At 42.1% G+C, this 22,945-nt stretch overlaps 1 protein-coding gene across 2 annotated transcripts in view; it reads left to right on the forward strand.

Moving 5' to 3' along the window:
• Positions 1-16,031, forward strand: part of MAPK14 (mitogen-activated protein kinase 14) — a 73,466-nt gene extending 57,435 nt beyond the window's left edge. Inside the window, exons 9-12 of one of the 2 annotated variants that reach the window (XM_081828084.1) lie at positions 6,892-6,971; positions 9,317-9,395; positions 12,684-12,857; positions 13,686-16,031. In XM_081828084.1, the coding sequence (XP_081684210.1) occupies positions 6,892-6,971; positions 9,317-9,395; positions 12,684-12,857; positions 13,686-13,753 (401 nt within the window). In that variant the 3' untranslated portion in view covers positions 13,754-16,031. Of the gene's footprint in view, positions 1-2,810; positions 2,891-6,891; positions 6,972-9,316; positions 9,396-12,683; positions 12,858-13,685 lie in introns of both variants that reach the window. The other variant, XM_081828083.1, reaches the window with a different exon arrangement.
• The last annotated feature ends 6,914 nt before the right edge of the window (positions 16,032-22,945 follow it).

Genomic DNA, 22,945 nt, shown 5'->3' on the forward strand with positions numbered 1-22,945 from the left:
AGGAGCGGGGAATGGAGTGTAATTCTGTTTATGACTTGGATAAATAAGAAGCTGGAAACTGAGCAGTGTCTAGAATATTTGGGGTGCATTGAAGCATTGAGTACATCAAGGAGTAATAGTTTGAAGCAGAGTTAGAAAGGAAGCTTGATGCCAAAGCAGGGAGGGCCTTGAGGGGCTGAGGAATTGGGACTTTATTCTTCAGACCTGTAATTGTTTCATACTGGCAGAAGGAGGAGAGAGACACGGGGTCCCCCAACTCATTGCTTTAGTGAGGACTGTGAGTAGTGGGGGTGGCATACTCTTCAGGTATGTTGAAGTGAAGTTAGGGCAGTAAAGAAACTCAGTCCAGAGTCTCTGTCATCCCTGGAGGGGGTGTAAAACTTGACTCTTCATTTCAGTAGTCAGGAGTCTCTTAAATGAGAGTACCAATCTCAACAGCTTTATTTCTAGAGACTAGTTTTAACGCATACATTGTAAAACTACATGTTTGAGAGTTGAAGTAGTTGGTTTTCATTTGTGGTGTGGGATAGCTACCCACTTAAATTTGTTCCTGAAGAATGTGAGGGGACTTAATACTTGTAAATGGAATCATTTTGAATGGGCAGAGGGGATCCTGTACTAAATTCTACTGTTGTATAGTTAATTTGATTATTTTAGAGCAAGACAGTAATCATCCGCCCTCCCCAGTCTGTCCCCATTAATGCATGCTTTAGATTTTTTTTCTTGTCAGCACTTTGAACTAAGAGTCAGTATTGAAATTTTAACCTCCAGAACACATTGATTCTTGCCGTTTGCAGATGGTAAAATTCTCTACTTCTCTACAAAAAAATAATTTCTGTGAGTGGGCTTGTTTCTAATTTACCCTTGTTTTCTATTTTTTTTTAAATTTTATTATGTTATGTTAATCGCCATACATTACATCATTAGTTTTTGATGTAGTGTTCCATGATTCATTGTTTGCGTATAACACCCAGTGCTCCATTCAGTATGTGCCCTCTTTAATATCCATCACCAGGCTAACCCATCCTCCCACCCCCCTCCCCTCTAGAACTCTCAGTTTGTTTCTCAGAGTCCGTAGTCTCTCATGGTTTCTATAGAACACAAGTTGTTCGGGTCTAGGATGGGGTTTGGCAAACTTTTTCTTAAAAACCCTATGGTTTCTATTGTAACTACTCAATTCTGCTGTGTGGGGTGAAAGCAGCACATGAACGAATGGGCATGGCTGTGTTCCCATAAAACTTTATTTTCAAAACAGGCAGCAGGCTGGGGTTTGCTGACTCCCGTCTAGAATTTTCTTCCATTTAAGTCAATTTCATATCTGGGGGAAAAAAAAGAACAGGGCAAGATGCCAGTGATATTGCATAAGTAATTCCTGTAACTTAGGCAACTATGGTTTGCAGAGGCTATTATTTTTAATTTACACCATATTACCTTTATATGTGTAATCATAAGCAGAAATCCTTTCTTTCATCCCCCTTTCCATCCTGCTCCACCTTCTCCTCAAGTGTTTTGAGTGCCCACCATGTAGCAGATGGCCGGCTAAGCGCTGGGGAGAGGGGGCACACACAGTCAGGGTGGCCTCTGCCCTCATGGAGCTACAGATCCGTAGAGGTGACAGAAAGCAAACAAAGTAACTCTAGATTGTGATAAGCACTTTGATGTTTGCAAGCATTGTGTGGAGGTAGAGAATACAGGGAAGAGGGGGCTTCCTTATTTAGAGTGTGGGGGGAGGCCTGTCTGAGGAAGTGAAGTTTAAGCTGAGACCTGAAGTTGAGAAGGACCTAATAGGCGAAAAACCTGACAGGATTTGTGACGGGCATCAGAAGACAGTCCTCCTCCCCTCCTTTTTCCCTGAATGTCAGTATAGACATGGAGATAAACTACTAACATTTTCATAGAGAATATTAAGAGCTATTTTATGTGATTTTTTTTCTCTCCCCTTTTAACTTCCTTTTTAGGCAAGGCTAATGGCAGTAAGAACAAATGAAAAGGTTTTGGCTTCTGGTTAATACATGCACATACATTCTGAGTGTGCATGGAAGAGCTGGCTACCAGAATAATGGTTTGGACATTGTAGCCTATTGTTGAGAGCCTCTGGGATGTGTGAGGTTTGTCACTGCACTTGTGAGGTGGTGTTCTGCTTCGTTATGGCGCGCTGGAAGAACATGCCATTGCAGTGGGGGAGTGGGGCCCTCTGCTGGCCGACTGTCACTCACCGCTCATCTCTGCCTGCTGCAGCTGCGCAGAGGGAGAGGATTTCTAGAGGGCTCGCTCAAGTGGTTAGGCTCTGGGATAGTCGAAGCCTCCTGTCCTATTACAAGCTCCTTAGTTAGCCTTCGGGGAATATTCACAGGTGGCCTTGGCTAGCCCTCGCTCCTATGCTCTGCTGCTTTTTTCTTGTCTGTAGCACTCTGCTTGCCAGTGCTCTTTGCTTAACTGACTACTGATGCTTTGGTGGAAGGTGAGGAGGTCAGTGTGGACTGAGTGAAGCTTTTGTGTTTTCACCTGCTGTCTTTGGCAGCTAAGTACCCAGTTAAAGTCACTTCGCTTTACTGATAAGTGATGTTGACAGATACACAAAATGAATATAAATCGGATATGTGTGTGGCAGCATTCTGAGTCTTTGTACAGGTGGAGCATGTTCTACTTGGAGTGACCATCCTGCAGAAGCCTTGATCTAGATGAATTCACCATTTTGGCCTGGTTTGGGGTTTTTAATTTTTGTTATTGGGGTATTTGTTTTGTTTTGTTTGTTGTTTGTTTTTTATTTTTATTTTGTCCCAACATTTTCCTTTATAGTCCACCATTAGATATTGATCAGTTGAAGCTCATTTTAAGACTCGTTGGAACCCCAGGGGCTGATCTTTTGAAGAAAATCTCCTCAGAGTCTGTGAGTTGATGCTTTGATTGTAATTATCTGCCCTCTTGGGAGCCTCTGCCACTTGCCTTCCATCAATCTGTACTTTGCCCTGGGTATGTTTGTAAGCATGTGTGCCCTTTTGTGCTGACTTTCAGGATGAGGGGTGTGTGTGTGTGTGTGTGTGTGTGTGTGTGTGTGTGTGTACATGCACTCATCTGCCCCCATGCATGAGTGTGTTTTGCTCTCTACTGGAGTATGTACTTAGATCATGAGAGCTTGTATTGGGCAGTAGTATCCCAGTAAATGATTTGAGATTCTAATTCATTCCAAGAGATTAAAGGAACATGTGTCTCTGTTATCAAGCCCTTACATCATCTTTCTCAGAAGTTTCACATATACTTGAGTTCTTTTTACTTTTCGGTTGTGTGTTCTCAGAGCATGAGCTTTACCACGTATTAGTCTAGCTTCACTACAAGAATGAAGTGTGCATTGTGTCCACGCTACTGCCCTTTTCCAGAAGTTACTGCTTTTTACTGTTTTAGAATAGACAGCTCACACATCTTGTATAAGTTGTCTGTTCCCAACAGGGGCACCTCTCCACCCTGTCTCCAGACCAGTCCTGATACCTCACATCCACTGGAGTAGACTTGTAAATCCTTCCTCCCACAGCCTGCCTTTGTAATTACAAGTTGAATAACCTGAGAAAAAGCTTTGGAGCTAATGCTTTCCTGCCTCTAAGCAGGGATCTAGAGAGAAGCCATGGGAATGTGACTCTGGCTTACTTTGGCTCCAGTTTCCTGCTGTTGGTCATTTTCTGGGGCCAGAGACAAGAGAGAAATCATGAAAGCTCAGCCTTTCTCCCTTTTCCCCTCTGTCTGCTGCCAGGCAGTTGACTAAAAGGGAAAAAGAGCTGTGGAGCCAAGCTCCAGTTGTGCCTTCCTGAATTCTCCTCCCAGCATTCTGACTGAAGGGGTCCCTTTGCCCAGTTGGAAGGACTGCTGGGTGGCTTGAGGCAGGCTTGAGCAGGTGAGTTTGAATGGTTCATCATCTCCCTTATAAAATAAAGAATATTGTCATCTGGTATGTTTCTGGTACATTTCCATTAAAAGACCACAAAGCCCAGTGTATTTATGAATTTCCCCTCTGAGGGATGTAAGAAACTGTGCTGGCTCTATTATTTTGTTTCATTTATTCATTTAAGATGAGAAGGAAAAGCACAGAAAGCTGTGACTTGCCTGAGTCATGCACTGAGTCACTTGGCAGAGCTGAGCATAGATCTCAGATGTTCTGATAACATGATCTCTAAACTTTAATCTCATGCGATTGCACACTACTTTGAAAGTCATTGTCAGCGTACTGACCACCATGTCAACTCAAAGGAGTATTTTCTTTTGCCTTATGAAATGTAGAAGCTGGATAGAGTGAATCAAAGAAGATAAGGAATGCTGCTTAGAGAGGATGGTGCTTTCTTGTTTTAAATGCATGTGCTTAGGAAGACTGGTAATACAGAAAACATGGAGGCAAGGGAGTGGGGGTGGGAGGAAGTTCAGTTTATTTACCAATAGTACTAATGAGACTAAGATAGTAAATTCATTCCCTGTCTGGATATGGCCACTAGCAGCTTCTTCTCAGTCCCCTCTCCCCCGCCCAGCCATCTGCCCTATAGGTATGTGCTGTTAGTCACAAGAATTTCTAAAGAAAAAGCATGGGTAATACAGTATTTACTTACTATTAATCCATCATTTATTTTTAGGAAAGAAACAACATCAGTGCCCAACCTAATAATGAGATCTCTTTATCTTATGTGAAATAGGGCACATCATACATTTAAACAGCTCTAGAGTTGGGCATAATAAAATGGACTACCAGAATATAGAACGTACTCCAATAATATTGTATCGAGTATAGGAATAAGAGAGGGGTTTTTTTTCCCCCTACCTGGTTATGGCAAGGGGATAAGGGTTTAAATGGTAGACAAGATTAATTTGATGTTAGTAATACTGTCCAAGTACCAGTTTATCTTAAAAAGCACATGATATGTGTGGGACACATGGTGTGTAAATAACAAAGCCAGGTGAGTAAAATTGTTTAAGGATTTTAAAAATTGAAAGAAAAATTCATTAGCGAGGGAATGTAATAAAAGAAAGCCAACAGCTATTTTCATTACTCCTGAAAAGTAGTAAGGTAGTGATGCCATCATTTTTTTTCTTTTCCCCAAAATTTTATTTGAATTCTAGTTAGTTAACATACAGATTCGATCACTTATGTAGAAATTCAATCAATAAATAGTAGGGCATTGTAAGAAAATGCAATAATGGGCTGATTGAGAATAAGTTGGGATGTACTGTGAGAAAGGGGATGATAAATAGGTCATGGCAGCTCAGGAGAGAGGACTGTTTTAGTTAGTGACCCAGTACCTATAGTAATCAGTGAAAGAACAAAAGAAATCATATTAAGAAAGCAAAAGCCCTTTCACTGACTCCCATTTTTCTCTAGAAATATATTCTTCCTAGCCTCCTGACAGGAAGGGGATATAATAACCTATTTGGCTAAAGGAGACAAAAATAGAAAATGCACAGGCCAAGTATCGTTCCCAAGAAAGAGGAGAGAGGTGGCAGGATTCTAAGATTTTAAAACCCGACTGGTATTCTGCTATTGCTGGTTTACTTAGTGAGCCCCTTTTGTTGTATTTCTTGGCATGCAGAGTACTGTTGGTTATGTAATTTGTTTAAAAGTAAATCTAAACTTTGTTGAGAGAATGGTAAAAGGGCTTCATGCCACCTTTTGAATTTGCTGGCCTCTGTCTTTCGGCGTAAGGGGTGTGAAAGGCAGGATGGAGTGCATGGTCCCAGCTCTCTCCTGCCGGCCAGCCTTCAACTTATATTTGTAGTCCTCTGACCACAAGGGAATTTGAGTTCAGAGGATGAGTAAATGTGAAAAATTACTGAAGGAAGCCACAGAGAAGTGTGATTGCCTGATCAGGGTGCTCATTGAAGATGCTGCTACAACCGAAGGAAGGAATTAATAGTTTAAGAAGAAAGGGAATATAGAAAGATTTTTATTGAATTGTGTTGATTTTAAAAATCCCGTCACTGCTCCTTTAATAGGAACACATGATAAACCAGTTCATATAACATTTTGGAGGAGGGGGAATTGTGTTAAAGTTGATGGGGCAGCACGAAGAGAGAAGTTTGGAATACTGTTTCCATATGTGCTTGTACATATGGAAGACCTACTAGTTTCGTCCTTGTCAGATCATTGCAGAGCGTTTGCAGACTTCCTCCCAGCTGTTAATTAAGTGAAGTCAGCCTGTTCACCTGTTAGAGACTTGTGGAAGAAATCACTGTGGCATGCTCTAATACCATTAGCAGCCTATTTTGTCTTTGCCATTAGCTTCTAACTTTGCCCCATGTCTCCTCTTTCTTCATCACCACTGTGTGTGTGTGGCATGTTTTATAAATGTACCACTACTAATGTCTTTGAAACTTGTTATTGCTTATCAGCTCACACACCCACCCATGTCTTACCTTTGGAGGGGTGGTGCCTTGGAGAGTTACCAGAACCTGGGCCATGAAAATTTAACCTCTTCCTTGAATGGATATATTGAAAATTTTGTTTTGTCCAAAGCTGAATCAAAATTTTCTGAATCATCTCCATTTATTCCCCAAGCAAGTAGGTTTTGGCCATCAGTACTTGAAAACAGTTCTCTGGCTGGCATCCTGGATCAAGGGGCAGTCTCTTTCCAGGGAGCCTAAATATTTAATCTTAAAGATGATGCTAAAACTAAAGGAAAATAATTTTCCTTCTCTGCATGGCCAGTTACTGGCTGCATGCCTAATAACCCTCATGCCATTCCACAGAAGCGTGCTTTCACATGCAGCCTTGGGCTCTGGCCTGGGGGGGATGGAATGGGTGGGGAGTAGGTTTTTTTGTTCGTTTGGGGGTGGCTTTTTTGGCCTTCTTAAGAACTTGAGTTGAAAGTTATTTTTTTGTACTGTATGTTTAACAATGCCCTTGACTAGGCATCTAAGATATTAACCAGCTTCAGCAGATTATGCGTCTGACGGGGACCCCCCCAGCTTATCTCATTAACAGGATGCCAAGCCATGAGGTGAGAACAAACAGACTGGATAGGGATATCCAATTCAGAAGGCCACATTCTCATTTTGTTGCCACTGTATAACCAACGCGGTTTTTAATGTCACTGAGTGCTTGCATGGGCCTTGAGGGTGACTAAGGTGATGACCGCCTCTGTGCTGTTGCAGGATGCTGACATTTGGGACAAAATGTCATCCAGTCCTCTGGATTGAGAATATAATTTATAGGCTTGTAATTAGAAAATGATAATACTTTCATATTTGGGTTTTATGAATTTAGTGCTCAAGAGGCTGTTGTGTTATGTTAGCATCTGATGACTGTGGGCTGGAAGTATATTGAACTGAGGGCCATTAGGATGCTTTCCTATTCATCAGTTTTTTATAATGACCAAAAGAGAATTCTTCAAGATAAAAAACAAGTCTATAAAATATCCAACACTAATAAATAACTATATTTAAAAGAAAATATACAAAGAATATGGAATAAATATGAACACTTATATAGGTTTAGGTTCTTACTACTTAATCTAACACTAGTTTTATAATCAGAGATGGTTGGGGCACTTCTTTCCAGGGTGCCTTAATCTTTTTGGGAGCCAGGTTGGCATCACAGAGGCCCTTCCCAGCAGTGTTGTTTCTATTTCAGCTATATTCAGGTAGTTTTTAAATTTACCTTTATTAATTTTATTAGAGGGATGACTGTTCTCTGCATGAGACAGGTCTCTCTTACCTATGTCTTCCCTTGATCCTTTTATCTACATGCTCGAGTAGGAAGGGATTACAGACATGTGGATATTCAATTCCGAGAACTTTCTTTTCAGATTGGAAAGATTCTCAACCAAAGCTGACCTCTCCTACTTGCTGCACATAGAGTGAGTAAGAAGGTGAAGTTGCCTTAGTAATCAGAACTTTTTCTAGTCTTGTTTGTGCACACACACACACACACACTTTTACTGTTGAGCTGAGCTGTATTAAAACAGGAATTTTAAGGAAGTGGTTAAGGTAGATTCAAAGAAGTTTTATCTCAACTATTCAGATGGACTGATAGTGGGATTTATGTTTTGAAACAGGGAAGGTCATAGACACAGTTTAATACCTGCTATCTGAAGTACACATTTATGAGTACATTTGTATTTACATGATTATTCTCAGGACCAGTTTTTGGGTTTGCCTTGGTAGAGCTATCAGTCCTTAAAAGTGTTTGGCACCTTAAGTGCCTTTGAGTAGAGTTCAGAAATTGTGAGGTTGAAACACCCTTAGGGAGTGAGTGAGAGCAAACTTTCTAAAGGCAACGGGAAAGCAGCTAATGTTTGTTGAGTTCTCACTCTGCACCAAGTACTGTGCTAAGGAAGTATTGATTTGTTATCTCAGATCCTCACTGAAGCTCTGAGGTAGGCGTTGTAAATCTCATTTTATAGAAGAGGAACTCAAACGTTAAAGAGAATAAGTAACTTGCCCAAAGTGATAAAGTCAAGATTCAAACTCAAGCCTGTTCCACCATAGGGACCAAACTTAAAACAACTATACTAGTAATATAAATGTTGTTTGTGTCAGAATTTTAGTTTGAAGCTTTTACGTGAGCTTTATCTTATTTGAATATCACAATAACCGTATGACATACAGGCAAGCCAAATACTAATACCTAATACTAATATTTTGCAGATGAGGTCACTGATACGTTGGTTGAGACTTGCGTAAGAAGACATAGCTTCTAAGTGGTAGGGGGAATATTTCTGCATAGGCCACGTAACTTAAAATCCACTATTCTTCGTCACTCTTATTAAGTTGCTTTAGTATTTTTTAAAATGTGTTCAGACTTTTAGAATAATATACTAAGCTTATGTTTACTTTCTTATTACCAAGATTACTTTGTTAGCAAGGTTTAACATTGATACCCTTTTTACAAACCAAGAGTACCTACTGAGATCAGCACCATCAGAAGACTGCTGATCCTAGACTTTCTTTAGGAGTACCAATTCCTATGCTAATTTTAGCTTTCTAGGAAGGCTGTCTCAGAAAGGGGAACTTCTTAGATATCTTGGCCTCATTTTTTTTTTTAATGATCCTTTTGATCCTTCGATTGGAAAGCTAGTAAAAGGGAACTTTTAATTGCTTAGCATTCTCGTTCACTTGAAATGTAACTGTGAGAGATAGCCAGAATAAACAAAAGTGCTGATTATACATAAGGAAGTTAGGATGGCAGTAAGAGAGAAATTTTTTAATTGAATATCAAAGACAATCATAAACATTGCAACTAGCAGACTTTGTCAGTTAACACTTGTTCCTTGGCAGGACCGAACTCTCTGGGAACAGTAACATTATTGAACAAAGCCATTTTGAAAACCTTTTATTTTTACAGGCAAGAAACTACATTCAGTCTTTGACCCAGATGCCGAAAATGAACTTTGCAAATGTATTTATTGGCGCCAATCCCTTGGGTAAGTTGATCATATCATCACCTCATGAATACTGAATTGTTAATAACATAAATTGGGGAATTAAAGAAGAGTTTTTCCTTTTGATTAAATAGGGTACCATTAATTAAATCCTGGGAGGTGGTAAGTAATGCTATTTATTACCTATGTTTGTGTTGTCAGGTTTTTTAATCATGTGATACACATATATATTTATATGATCCTAGAATTTGGTGGAAGAAATGGGCTTGTACGGTGAAGAAAGGAGAGGAAGTGGTGGGGATGTTGGGAGAAAAGATCGAGGGGCACAGGAAGAAGGAGGTACAGAGGAAAGCCTATGACTTGACAACTGCTGCAGTTTTGTGGTGTCCCAAGCCAGGGCAGAAGCAACTGGAGCCGATGGGGGTTTAGAGGACCCCCCCAGGAACTCCGTGCAGTGTGCCCTGCAGTGCCTGTAGCTTCCCAGTGCCACAGGTCCTGCCGTCCTCACGCACTTTCCCTTTCTCCTCTTCTTCTTCTGCCCCCCAGGGACTTAACCATTCTGTCTTCTTTGCAGGGCACATTTGCCACCTCAGACTTGAAGGAATGGCTCCATATTCCTTCCCGCCACCATCACTTCTGGGATCCTTGGCAGAGGGATGTGACAGTGGTAGCTGCAGGACATGTACTGCCTTGGCTAAGAAGGGAGTTGATTTATTCCTTAAATTTGGGGGCTAATATGTGCTTTGGTTGGCCCCTAGAAGTGGCATTGCCTGAGACCCTTCTTCCCCGATTCGAGGATTGTGCAGTAGACCAGGCCATTTCACAGAAGACCAGGAAAAATCAGACCAGGCCTCCCTATGAGAAAGGGAGGGAGTCCATGCTATGATAATAGTATAATCAAGCTTCTCACTTTCCTGAAGATTGTGTTATATTGGCATGTTCTAAAATCTCTCAGTGGGTCATCCCTCTGCTTGGCCCCAGCATCTGTGTTTCAGGTTTAGTTTTATCCTTTGAGAGCTGATAGTCATGATGCCCTCTTCAGAAGTTGTAGTGAAAGCTAAGTGGTTTTCCCTTTTTACGTACTTCATCCATAGTGATCATTGAGAGTGATTTCAGTGTTACTGCGATAATTCTTACAAGAGCAGAGATGCTCACATTCTTCGAGATGTTGGGCAGTCCTGGGTGAGTCTGTGTCAGCCTTGGAGATTGTAAGTAGGCCAGATCTCAGCTGGGCCCCTCTCACATCCAAAAATGAGTCCACAAACTCATCAGGGGTATATACAGAATTTTATGCAGTTGGTTTAGGTTTGCATCTGCCCCTGTATGTATGCTCCCATTGGCTTTGTAGGATTTATTTGAACTGTATTATCTAGTTCAAGGATCTGTGACAAGCTCTGTTTGAGTTGTAAATACTCTAGGATGTTGGGAAATTATGCTGTATGCTGGTAGCTTTCTTGTCTGTCACTCTGTTCTGAATGTATTTTCATCATATCAGTTCATGTTTCAGACCTGGCAGTGCTCACTGTTTGACTTCCTGTTAACCAACTCCAACAGATTTGTTAACTCATTTTTCTTGGGGGGGTGGGGCATGTGTGTGTCCCAGCAGCTTAATTAGGTCATATTCATCCTTCTCCGGAGTCATGACATTTAAACATTCAAAAGAACTGGATACCACTTAGCAATACAGACTGCCAATGAGTTGAATGGAGGCTTTGGGCCATCTGGTGTTCAGCACTGCAGTTCTCAGAATTTAAACATGCCTAACAGCTCACTGCCAAACAGTGATGTCATACAAAGAGTTTCTTCTTGCAGACAGAACATGGTGTTACTGACCACGAACTTGTGCCCAGCATATTAACTGAGTAGGAACACACCAACGATGTAAATAATGACAGCTGTGTTTTGTCAGTCACGAACTTCATGTTTGACTATTATTCTCAAACATGAATTAAGACTTGAATTGCCCTTTGACATAGTGTGTGTATTTCTATCTGTCAAGATCTTAGAGGAATCTTTTCCTTATCCCTGATCTTACTCCTCATCAAGGTATTGGTTATTAGGACATAGTACTTTTCACCCTAGGAAACCCAATCAGATGCAGTGTGTGACCCTTAATTGGATCCTGGTTTGAACAAACCAGTTATAAAAGACAACTTTGGGATAATTGGAGAAATTTTAACATAAACTGGATCTTAGATGATATTTGAGAATTATTTAGTTGTCAGACATAATGGTTTTGTGATTATATAGAAAGATGTCTTTATGCTGAAATATTTTGGGGTAAAGTGTCTATCATTTTATTTTAAAATGGTCCAGCAAAAAACACAGTTAGATAGATAGATAGAGAAATAAATAATGTTAATTGTTGGATATGGGTGGTGAGCATATGACTATTCACTGTACTATTGTTTTGTATATTGAAATTTTTCATAGCGAAAATTGTGTTTCTTTTATCCAAATACCATGTCTTGCCCACACACCATGTAAAACCCTCAATTTGTTCATTGTTGGAAGATCCTTTTGATGAATATTCATTGCTTTATGTTAGTAAATAAACAGCGTAGGGAGACAAAAAAAAATTTTTTTAGGTTTTATTTTTTATTTTATTTTATTTTTTTATTCTTATGTTAATCCCCATACATTACATCATTAGTTTTAGATGTAGTGTTCCATGATTCATTGTTTGTGCATAACACCCAGTGCTCCATGCAGAATGTGCCCTCCTCAATACCCACCACCAGGCTAACCCTCCCACCCCCCTCCCCCGACAAAAAAAAAATTTAAAAACCACCCTGCTTACCTTTTCTAGGTTACTTTGGTTATAGGCTTCCTTTTTTTTTTAAAGATTTTATCCATTTATTTGAGAGAGAGAGCACATGTGCACGCATGAGTGGGGGGAGGGGGAGAGGGAGAAGCAGGCTTCCCGCCGAGCAGGGAGCCCACACACCAGCTCGATCCCAGGACCCCAGGACCATGACCTGAGCCGAAGGCAGACGCCCAACTGACTGAGCCACCCAGGTGCCCCTAGGCTTTCCTTTTGACACAGTTTGACTACATGGTAGCACTTTGACATTGATGTTTCACAAAAGCTTGTTCAGAGTCTCAGTTATTTTTTAAAATTCCTCTTTAGTAATGTATTCTTAATATAAAACACATCCACACACACACACATAAAGAAAATAAGGGATAATGTTTCCTAGAGCAGACACATGGGGGAAGAATTCTTTGTTCAGTATGAAGACTCAAAACCGTGTGTTTGCTTAATAAGGCCTAATTTTTTGCTAACTTGTTAAAAGCTCTTTTTTTCCTTCCAATCTGTGGGACTGATAGCTGTCGACTTGCTGGAGAAGATGCTTGTATTGGACTCAGACAAGAGAATTACGGCAGCCCAAGCCCTCGCACATGCCTATTTTGCTCAGTACCATGATCCTGATGATGAACCAGTGGCTGATCCTTACGATCAGTCCTTTGAAAGCAGGGACCTCCTTATAGATGAATGGAAAAGTAAGTCATAAGAGCAGGATTAACATCTAGTGTGAGGACTTAGATTTAAAAATCTTCCTTAGGTGAGCCACTAACCAGAAGCTGTGGGGAAAATAGAATTTCTGGTTACAACCAACTTGTTAAAACTGGTAACTAGTGTCTCTGATGCAGAATGGGTATGTTCTTCTCATGGAAACTGTCTGTTGTAGATGAGGACACTCTCTGGACCTTTGAGGTACTTATGTCTGGTCTGATTTTACACACAGCCCCTTACATCTGTATAGAGCCTCGAGGTTCTCAGAATGTGCATTTACAACATCTGTCTGAGATAAGTAGGGAATAAGGTATTTTTATAGTTTTACAATCGATAGAACTCTAGAATTATAGTTTTACAATTGATAGTTTATTCTTGTCTCTTACCTTAGACCTAGTTAGGGACACAGCCAGAAGTGGAACCTATGTCTCCTTTATGTCCAATTTCAAATTCTTTCCATAAAACATACATTCAGAACTCTAGGTAGATCCCTAAAGCCAGAATTATCTGTTGCTGTAGCTTGTAGAAGTGCTCTGTTATTCCTGAGCACCTTTTCCAGAGAGCTTTAAAAAGGAGGCACTGCTGAATGAAACAAGTAAGTAAAAATAGTTCTTTTTTGTGTATCCTTGAACTTCTCTGTAATCACATACTCCATGAGGATATCACACCTAAGCAGTGAGGCGGTTATTTGAAGTAATCCATCAGACCACTAGCCTGGACAGGAGGGAAGGACCTTGAGCTTAGAAGTTAGAGTACGTACCAGCGAAGAGCGTAGTCTGAACTCTCACATCCTACCTTTCTTTCCTGATTTTTAGGCCTGACCTACGATGAAGTCATCAGCTTTGTGCCACCACCCCTTGACCAAGAAGAGATGGAATCCTGAGCACCTGGTTTCTGTTTTGTTGATCCCACTTCACTGTGAGGGGAAGGCCTTTCCATGGGAACTCTCCAAATATCATTCAAGTGCCTCTTGTTGCAGAGATTTCCTCCATAGTGGAAGGGGTGTGTGTACGTGTGTGCGCGCGCGTGTATGTGTGTATGTGTGTGCTTCTGTGCGTGTGCATGTGTCTGTCTTTGTGGGAGGGAAACTATGATCACAGTGACTTTACGTGGAGTCACAGAAGCTGCGGGGCAGCCCCTGCTTGCTCGTTGTGAGAGTCAGCCCAGGCAGGCAAGAGCTACCATCTTGTCAGGGTTTGTTACGTGCAAAAGAAAAAACTTTAAACAGCCCAGATCCCAGTCATGCTTTTGCCATTTTGGCCTTTCCCACAGCCCTGCCTTGAGGTGGGGGGGTGTAGACCCACCTACATCCTGTAGTGGCACAGAGAGAGGGCGCGCACCTTCTGGCTGCTTCGGAAGCCGTCCCTCAGCGACGGCGTGTGGCCAAAAAGGACCAACTGGCTTCTGTGCACTGGTCTGCGATTGATTTGCTTAGTATGATTCTCAGAACTCAGCAGGTATGTCCGAAACTGTAAATATGCTTGTGCCTTAAGAGGAGAGAAGAAAGTGTAGATAGTTGAGACAGCGCGGGAGATGGCGTGCTGAGCCAGGCAAGCAGTCAGGCCGTCGGCCGGCCGCTGACGAACCGGAAGTAACCAGGGAGCCCTTGGCGCTGGCGTGTGTGCATGTGTGCACATGCGTGTGTGTGCTCCCCACCCCCGCTCGCCCCCCCACCTCCAGTGCAAAGGTTTCTTGCGTAGTAGCCCCAGCAGGCAGAAGCCGGTTCTTGCTGTCAGTGTACTTCCTGTGTGCTCTTTATTCCCAGCAGAGTGACGATGTGTTTTGCACGTCTTGCTATTTGAGCATGCACAGCTGCTTGTCTGTTCTCTTCGGGAGGCCCTGGTGCCAGGCAGGTTTGCCAGTGAAGACTCCTTGGGTAGTTCAGAGCCCACGGCACCTCGGCTGATGCCACGGGCAGGTGACATCATCCTCTCTCCAGCCCCAGTGCTATTTTGTGTTGAACACAATTGATACTCCAGGTGCTTTTGATGTGAAAACTATGAAGAAATGGAACAGATGGGTGTATAGCATTTTCATTCTTGCCATCTGGTTTTCGACAAACTATTTTTGGGGAGCCATCACGGGAAAGATCAGGGCTTTTCCCGGGAATATCTCAGACTTTGAAAAACAGTTGTTCTCTTCACTCCCAATAGCCAATGCTAAGAAATGCTGAAAATCAAAGTGAACAATAAAAGGTCATGAGGCCAGAAACTCCTTTTGCTATCTTCGTCTAAACATGGTTATTAAAAAAAGTAATGAGGTGTCTTTTCCACCCTTCTTTGGAAAAGGGTCTTCTTGGCAGCTTAACATTGACTTCTTGGTCTTGGTTTGGGGAGAGAGAAATTTTGTTTCAGAATTTTGTATATTGCAGGAATCCTTTGAGAATGTGATTCCTTTTGATGGGGAGAAAGGGCACATTATTCTGATATTTTGTATTTTCAACTTTATAAAGATGAAATATCCTCAGGGGTGGAGAAGAGTTGTTTTCGTAATTTTCTGAATTGCAAACGTCTCGTGCCACATAAGGGCCCATGTATTTAAACCTCTTGTGAAATAAGAAAGTGTAAAGCCACTTCCACTCTTAGGTGTGTGACAAAATCTTGTATTTGGGACAAGGCATATCCATTTCTCTATCCCAGTGCAGTGGTACTTGCGCTCCAGAGGGATGAGGTAGGACCCCTGAGTCAACTGGAGCAAGAAGGAAGGAGGCAGGCTGACTGTGATTGCGCCTCACCTGGGATTCCCCCCTGCTTTAAAGGAAAATGAACGCAAAGGCCTCATCTCCTTTATATGCAGTTCAGATCCTCACGATCCACAGCAAGATGAATTTTATCAGCCATGTTTGGTTGTAAATGCTAGTGTGATTTCCTACAGAAATACTGCTCTGAATATTTTTTCATAAAGGTCTTTGCACATGGAATTGTATATGCATTAGGAGGCTGAATGTTCCGGGAGCCTGGACTCAGCTGGAGCCCGTGGAAGAGCTCCTTGGTTTCTGAGCATCATGCTCCCATCTCCTGATTTCTCTGAACAGAAAGCAAAAGAGAGAATGAGGGAAACTGCTATTTTATTTGTATTCATGAACTTGGCTGTAATCAGTTATGCCATATAGGATGTCATACAATACCACTGGTTAAAATAAAGCCTATTTTTCAAATTTAGTGAGTTTCCCAAATTTATTTTATTTTTATGTTGATTGTTTTTTATTTAGTGCACAATATGGCATTATAGAGATGTTCTTTCAGTTGTGGCCTGGCATATGTTTCTGATAGATCTTAATATTTACTCCTAAAATTTAGAAAACACTTGAACAGATTGTACACTTTATGGTGAAGCAGATCTGAGTCTTTGATGTAGATGGGTAGAGCAAATAGCAAATAAGGTATAACGCAGCAGGCCGAGTGTTACTACACTTGGGTGTCAGAGTGGCCTAGGACAGGGGTCAGCAAACAGTGGCCCAAGAGCCAGATCCAGTCTACCATCTGTTTCTGTATAGCCCGCTAAAAATGGTTTTTACATTTTTAAATGGCAGAAATCAAAAGGACGGTATTTTTGTAGTGTGTGAAAAATAATGTAAAATTCAAATTTCAATGTCTATAAATAGAGTGTTACCGGAACACAACCACACGCTTGTTTACGTATTGTCTCTGGCCGCTTTTGTGCTATAGTGACAGTTGAATAGTTGCAGCAGAGACCGTATGGCTTACAAAATCGAAACTATTTACTCTCTGGCCCTTTACAGAAAAAGTTTGCCGACCCCTGGCCCGGGACTTCAGTTTCCTCATGTGTAAGATGAAGTTTGTTTAGATAGTTGCTTGGCTACTTTTCAGCTTTGACATTCTAAGACTATCTGTACAAAGTATATTTTTATTTGAAAATTGTCAGAGAGAAGATTGTATGAATACATACATATGTACAATGTTTATAGACTCTGAAGCAAATGTGTCTTATGACTCTCTTATCTTACGGCCCTTGACAATATTCTTCAAAACTACAGAACTGCACCACAGAATTAAAGGGCCACAAGGTCTCATGGCTGCTTTCAGGGCCCGTGTTGGTGTGCTTCCTTTCTCAGTGGCCTAGGAATGCTAACAGTGTCCCAGGGTGGATTGTGAGGCCCCGCCTCTGAGGCTATCGAGAGTGTGCAGCTGGGCGTTTTGTCCTGTGGTGTCTGGGCCCAGGCTGGCAGCTGGGAATAATGGCAGAAGGCAAACTAAGCACAGATTCTTTCCTTCATCCTGTCCTCATTAACTTCATAAGAGGGTAAAAGAAAAGGGACCCAGTTGTCACATGTGGTATATCAACCCCCGTAAGGATCAGACGGCTGTAGGAAATATTTCGCCTTCACATACCAGGCATGAAGGCCATGACTCAGCCTTCCTCCGGGGCTTCTGAGTGCAGGCCCTGCTTATTAGCTCAAGGAGAACGGACACCAGAAAAAGCTCACCTAAAGTGAATCCACTTAAAATGGGGACCAGAATTGCATAGTATGTGGTGGGGATTGGAGGAGAGAGGAAGTCTGATTGGGACTGTCATGAAAACGGAACAAAATTATAAAAGCATATTCATAATTTCAGACACAGTTTTGTAATGAACAAAGAACAAATGAAGTGTTTCTCAAGTGACACCGCGTCTCAGACTGCAATATCCTTCCTGTTTTGATTTTTGTAGCATAATCATGGGGGAACTTATTGCAAAAATATTTGAGGTCTTCCTCAGTTTTCCTAAGGGCCTCATTCTTTTGATATTCACATTGTTCTTTTTTATAAGTGTCTATTGGTGATTACTTTATCACCTCCCCCTTTTTATTGTTGTCTGGTCTGAGTCTGCCAGATCCACATTTTTGAGATCTAAGCAGTTTTCTAGCATTATTTACCAAGTTTATCAAATCTACCGTCTTTTCAAGATTTGCAGTTACTGCAATTTTAACCTGCACTGTATTTGTGTCATTGATCATATGCTTATAATACAGTTAGAGACTAGCAGAAGACTAGAATGGGTAGGATAGACACTCTGGGTTCAGATAACTTATGAAGCAAGGAGGGACTAATGTTATAAGTAGTCTATTCATTAGTGAATGTTTTTGTGTGACAACTTTCACTTTTCTGTACAATCTGATAGCTACGAGGACTTGCCCAACAAATATGCAAATGAAGACCTTTTTTTTAACTTATAATACAGATACATTTTAATATACGTATACTTTAAACTTAGCATTTACACTTCTCAGGACTTAGAGGCATCACAAGTTCACGATGAAAAGGTAAAAGGCTTTTCAGCGTCTTGTTTTTTTGTTTTTGTTTTTAAGATTTTGCTTATTTGAGAGAGAGCAAGCACGAACAGGGGGAGGAGCAGAGGGAGAGGGACGAGCAGACTCCGCACTGAGCCCAGAACCAGATGCAGGGCTCGATCCCACGACCCTGAGATCATGACCTGAACCAAAATCAAGAGTTGGTTGCTTAACCAACTGAGCCACCCAGGCGCACTTTATAATAGCAAAATACTGGAAGTAACCCACATTTCTGTCATTGAGGACTTGACTAAATAACATGGTTATCTTACAGTGGAATACCATATATCCAGGCATGGATACATGTGCAAGATATATTAGGAGGGAGAGAAAGTACATGGCAAAGTGTAGTATACCATCCTCACTAATAGAAAGATATGGCTAGGAAGAACCTAAAGGAACACACACCAAACTCAGCAACCATCTCTGCGTAGTGGGATTATAGGAGGCTCTAACTTTGTGCAGTTTCTGTTGTGTTTTGTCATAAAACAATGATTTCTTTTGTAATCAGAAAACTTTTAAAAAAAATTTTTATAAAGATTTTTTTTTTTGTCTGCGTGAAATGGGGAACCATTCCCCAATTTCAGTTTTGCCAGGGTCAGAGCCCAACTTTCCAAGACAGAAAAACACTTGCTAGAAAGGAGTCGCACTCAGCTGTTGGGCCTCTGACAAGCAGAACACCACCACTCCTTTGTAGCAGGATTCTCCCCCAAGCTGGGAGGGCCTGGCAGTTTCTTCCCCAATAGAAGAATATATTTTATGGATCTGAAGCCGGATTTTTCAACTTTTGGCACTCTTGACATCTTGAGTTGGATTGTTACATGTGAAGGCTGACCTGTATGTTGTAGGTGGTTAAGCAGCAAGATGACAGTGGCGTACATACTCCCTTCACCCAGCTCTGACAGCCAAAGATGTCTCCAGACATTGCCAAACGTCTCCTGGTGCAAAGTCACCCCTGGCTGAGAACCATTGATCTAAAGCTGAGACACCTCAGGGTGTCCCACTGGCTTGGTCAGTAGAGCAGGTGACTCTATTAACTTGGGGTCATGAGTTCAAGCCCCACATTGGGCCTAGAGCTTACTTCTTAAAAAATGTGTTTTTGGGGTTTTTTTAATAATAAACCTGAGACACCTCTAGTCTTGCAGAATAACAAAGACTCTTTTCTTGAAAAAATAATTGAAGGTTAACACCTACTAACTTGTTCTCACTTAAAGACGTAGGAAAGGCCTTTTTGAGGACTGGAGTATATCTTCTTTGGAGAAAAGGAAGATGTTAGTTCAGAAGAAAAGTATGCTTGATACTGGATTGAGGCTCTTACATTTTTCCGAAAAAAAGAAAAAGGAAGTGGGTGTCAAGTGAATAAAATTATTCTTTGTTCAGAAGCGTTTGGTCCATTGCCACAGCCAGAACATTTAGTAATTAAACTGGGGCATGACCGCACAATTTTCTTAGGCACGTGATGGGTTACCATGGAAAGAATACTGGGTTTTGAAGCCATAAATCCCAGGTTCAAATCCTGACTCAAGTTTTTGTCAGGCATGTGACGCTGGGGTAGTTTTTAGCTGTCAAGTGATTGTAAAGATTAAATGAAGTAACAAACCTCTATGTGCCCTGTATGTTGGGGACACTCGAGACACTGGTTAGTTTTGTATCTCACTTGAGCTGACCTTGGGTGTTGAGGCTCTTCTATCAGAGTGAGTGTGGGAGTGTCCTTCCTATCGTGTGAACCTCTAAAACCATGTGGGAGGAGAGCTGTCAGGAGGAGATAGCCCAGGGCCTACCTCCAGTGCAGTTTCTGGAAAACTCCCATTATTGAGGCCAGAGGCTGAGGTCTGAGTATGCACAGCTCAAGGGACACTGTTGTACTGCAAACCTTCTTGATTCATTTGGTTTAGAGAATGTGCTTTACTAAGAAGTTAAGGGAGGAAATAACTTAAATCCAGTTTTGCAGTGAAGAAAATCTATATCCACCACCACCTTTTGAATGTCATTGGGGGTGGGGGTGCAAAAAAAAATGTAGCCTAGCCCCTTGACAAAGAACTCTGATAAAGTTCTCAACTCTATCAGATCCAACAGGCTTTTGCATAACTAACATTTCGAAACATCCACTTTAGGATCCTGAAGTGAAATTCATAGATAACGTACATAGACACACACGATTTCAAAGGAGATGCAATGATCTAATGTAAATGAGGGATGAAGAAAAAAGATACATATCAATATGGAAATGCTCAAGCGTAAGTACATAAAAGACATAATGGAGCAGTTAGATGCTTGCACCTAAACATAGAATCATCTTGAATGTGACCACTGCGTCACCTTGTCTTGGCAGCTCAAAAACCATGATGGACTGCCGTCAGTCATGTGACTTTCTGAAATTGGTGAACAACTCAGTAAAATTTCAAATGAAACAAGTGTAATCTTTTTTTATTTACTCAGTTGTGATCCTGGAAATTTTAAGTATATACACAAACAAAACAAAATAAAAACCAACCTGTGTTTTATACATAAAATCAAGTTACACTCTAGGCTCAGATAACAACAAATAGGTTTTTCCACCTACATAAATGTCCAGCAGGATTTATTTTGTTACATGAAGCAATTCTTGTTGAGATTCTCACTCTGCATGATGCCTTCTGCATGCGACATACCAGAAAGCCCCAGTCATGGCGACGACCATACGTGACTCCACGACTTACCAAGTTCACCCTCCGAGAACTGCTGACATAGACAGAAATGGCTTGGGGGCTGTGGAGTGAAACCTAAACATTGAAGGACAGATTGGATTTCCTCTTTTCCCCCCTCCGTCCCCTTTTTCCCTCCTTCCCTACTAAAAAGTAGTTATTTTATTGAACCCCTACTGTATGCTCTACAAGTCATGTCTCAGGTTCTCATCCAGAGTCACATAACAACTGAGCTGGAATCCACAGACCGTCCTGGAATCGACACTGAAGGACTCCTAGTTCCACAGAGTTTTACAGCATTGACATTAGACACGCCTCTCTTGGGTTTTTGAAGGAAAATCAAGAAAAAATGTATTCAGTCTGCCTAGTTCCCCTAAGGACTTGCTGGCTGTTTTGGACCAAAGAGGAGAGACGTGAAAAGGACACCAGTGTCCACGGCAGCCACAGCTGGGCACGTGGTGCCTCCCCCCACTCAAGTGCACGCTGGGGCCTCGCCCAGGTCCCAGCCCCCTCTCCCTGGCCTTCTTGCTCACCCGGGGTGGAGGTGCACCCCCAGCCCTCAGGAGGGAAGTGGGGCTGAGGAGGGGCTGCAGCAGCTACCTTTAACCCCCTTTCGGTGCTTCTCACTCTCTAGGGCCGTGCTCTGCATGTCGAAAGCCACCATGGGCTTCATTCAGCCTTCCCTCTTCTGTGCAGAACTCCCTGCCGCCTTCTCGCTCCTCCAGGCTACGGATCTCTGTCACTCCCTCTCTGAACCTTCCCTGGCTGCCCCAAGCTTGGATGGGGGGTCCCTTCTGTGTGCTCTTGTTCTCGTCTGCACTGATCGGTGGTGGCCCCATCTGTGCTTTGTCATCACTGTTTTGTCATTGCCTGGGGTTTGTATCACCTGCTCAAGAGAAAAAACACAAAGGTTAAGGACACAGACCCTGGAAACACTCTGCGTGGGTCCACGTCCTAGCCCCTCCAACTCCCAGAGGTCCAATCTTGAGCAAATTATTTCATCTTTCTGAATCTACCTCATAGGGTTGTTGTGGGGATTATATGAGCTGAGGCGTGTAAAGCCCTTGGCATACATTAAATGCTCAATAAATGTCCGTTCAGGACTGTATGTTCTCGAGGGCACAGACTATCTTGATCACAACTGTGTCCCAACACCTGGCCTGGTACCCGGCACACAGTGGGCAGCCAACCTTTAGTGACTGAGTCAGTGAATGACTGTCCTCTTTTAATCACTCGCACATCGTCTTGTCCTCTGCTTCCTGTTTTTATGATTGACAATCTTTAAAAGCAAAGGCCATCTAAAGAAAGAACCCAAATATGGACCGACTATCTGCCCAAAGAATCGGTGCTATGTGGAAGTTTCCAGTTTAAGAAGAGACAAGCGTCAGGACAATTGGATTCTGATTCTCTTGGCTGCATCTTGCTGTGTCATTTGAGTTGGATGCACAGCAATTTAATGACTTGGAACAAGAATCAAAAGATTATTGAAGGTGGCTGATGGCCATGATCCAGATCATTCCTACTGTTTCCCCATCCATCTGCCACTTTAAAATGAAAATATCAGGGAAAAAGAAGGGGAAATTGGAAGTCATTATGATATCTTGCGCCCTCATTCAACCGTTCCATGCACACCTGTTGGGTATCTTCTATGTGTCAGGCGTTGGGAACATGGAGAAAAAAATAAAAGATTCCTACCTCTTGGAGTTGACATTCTTAATGGGGAAGATAGTCACAAACAATGACTGTACCATTTCCCCGGCACTCAGAGGACAGAACCTCTGAGCGCTCACTGCTGGGGGCCATTTCTGGGCCAGGGGTATCTTTGGTCCACCTCCCTGGCACCCAGCTGACAGACGGTGGGATTTTGTCACGGGAGTCCTAGGCTTGGGTGTCCTTGACCTGATAAGCTGGCTTCCTTTGCAGGGCTGCAAATGTAGTCATCTGCTCCTGGTTGGGAGGTGTAAAGTCATCACCCGCGCCATTACCCAAGGATCCATTTCCCCTTGGCCATTGCTCAGGGATGACACAGCTGATGGTCAGGGCCCTGTCCCGAAAACTCACCCCCACGGCTCTGTCCAATGACAGAGGCCGTGACTATCTG

This window comes from Leptonychotes weddellii, chromosome 8 (assembly GCF_054177405.1).
Source record: "Leptonychotes weddellii isolate Sample4059 chromosome 8, ASM5417740v2, whole genome shotgun sequence".
Lineage (NCBI taxonomy): Eukaryota > Metazoa > Chordata > Mammalia > Carnivora > Phocidae > Leptonychotes > Leptonychotes weddellii.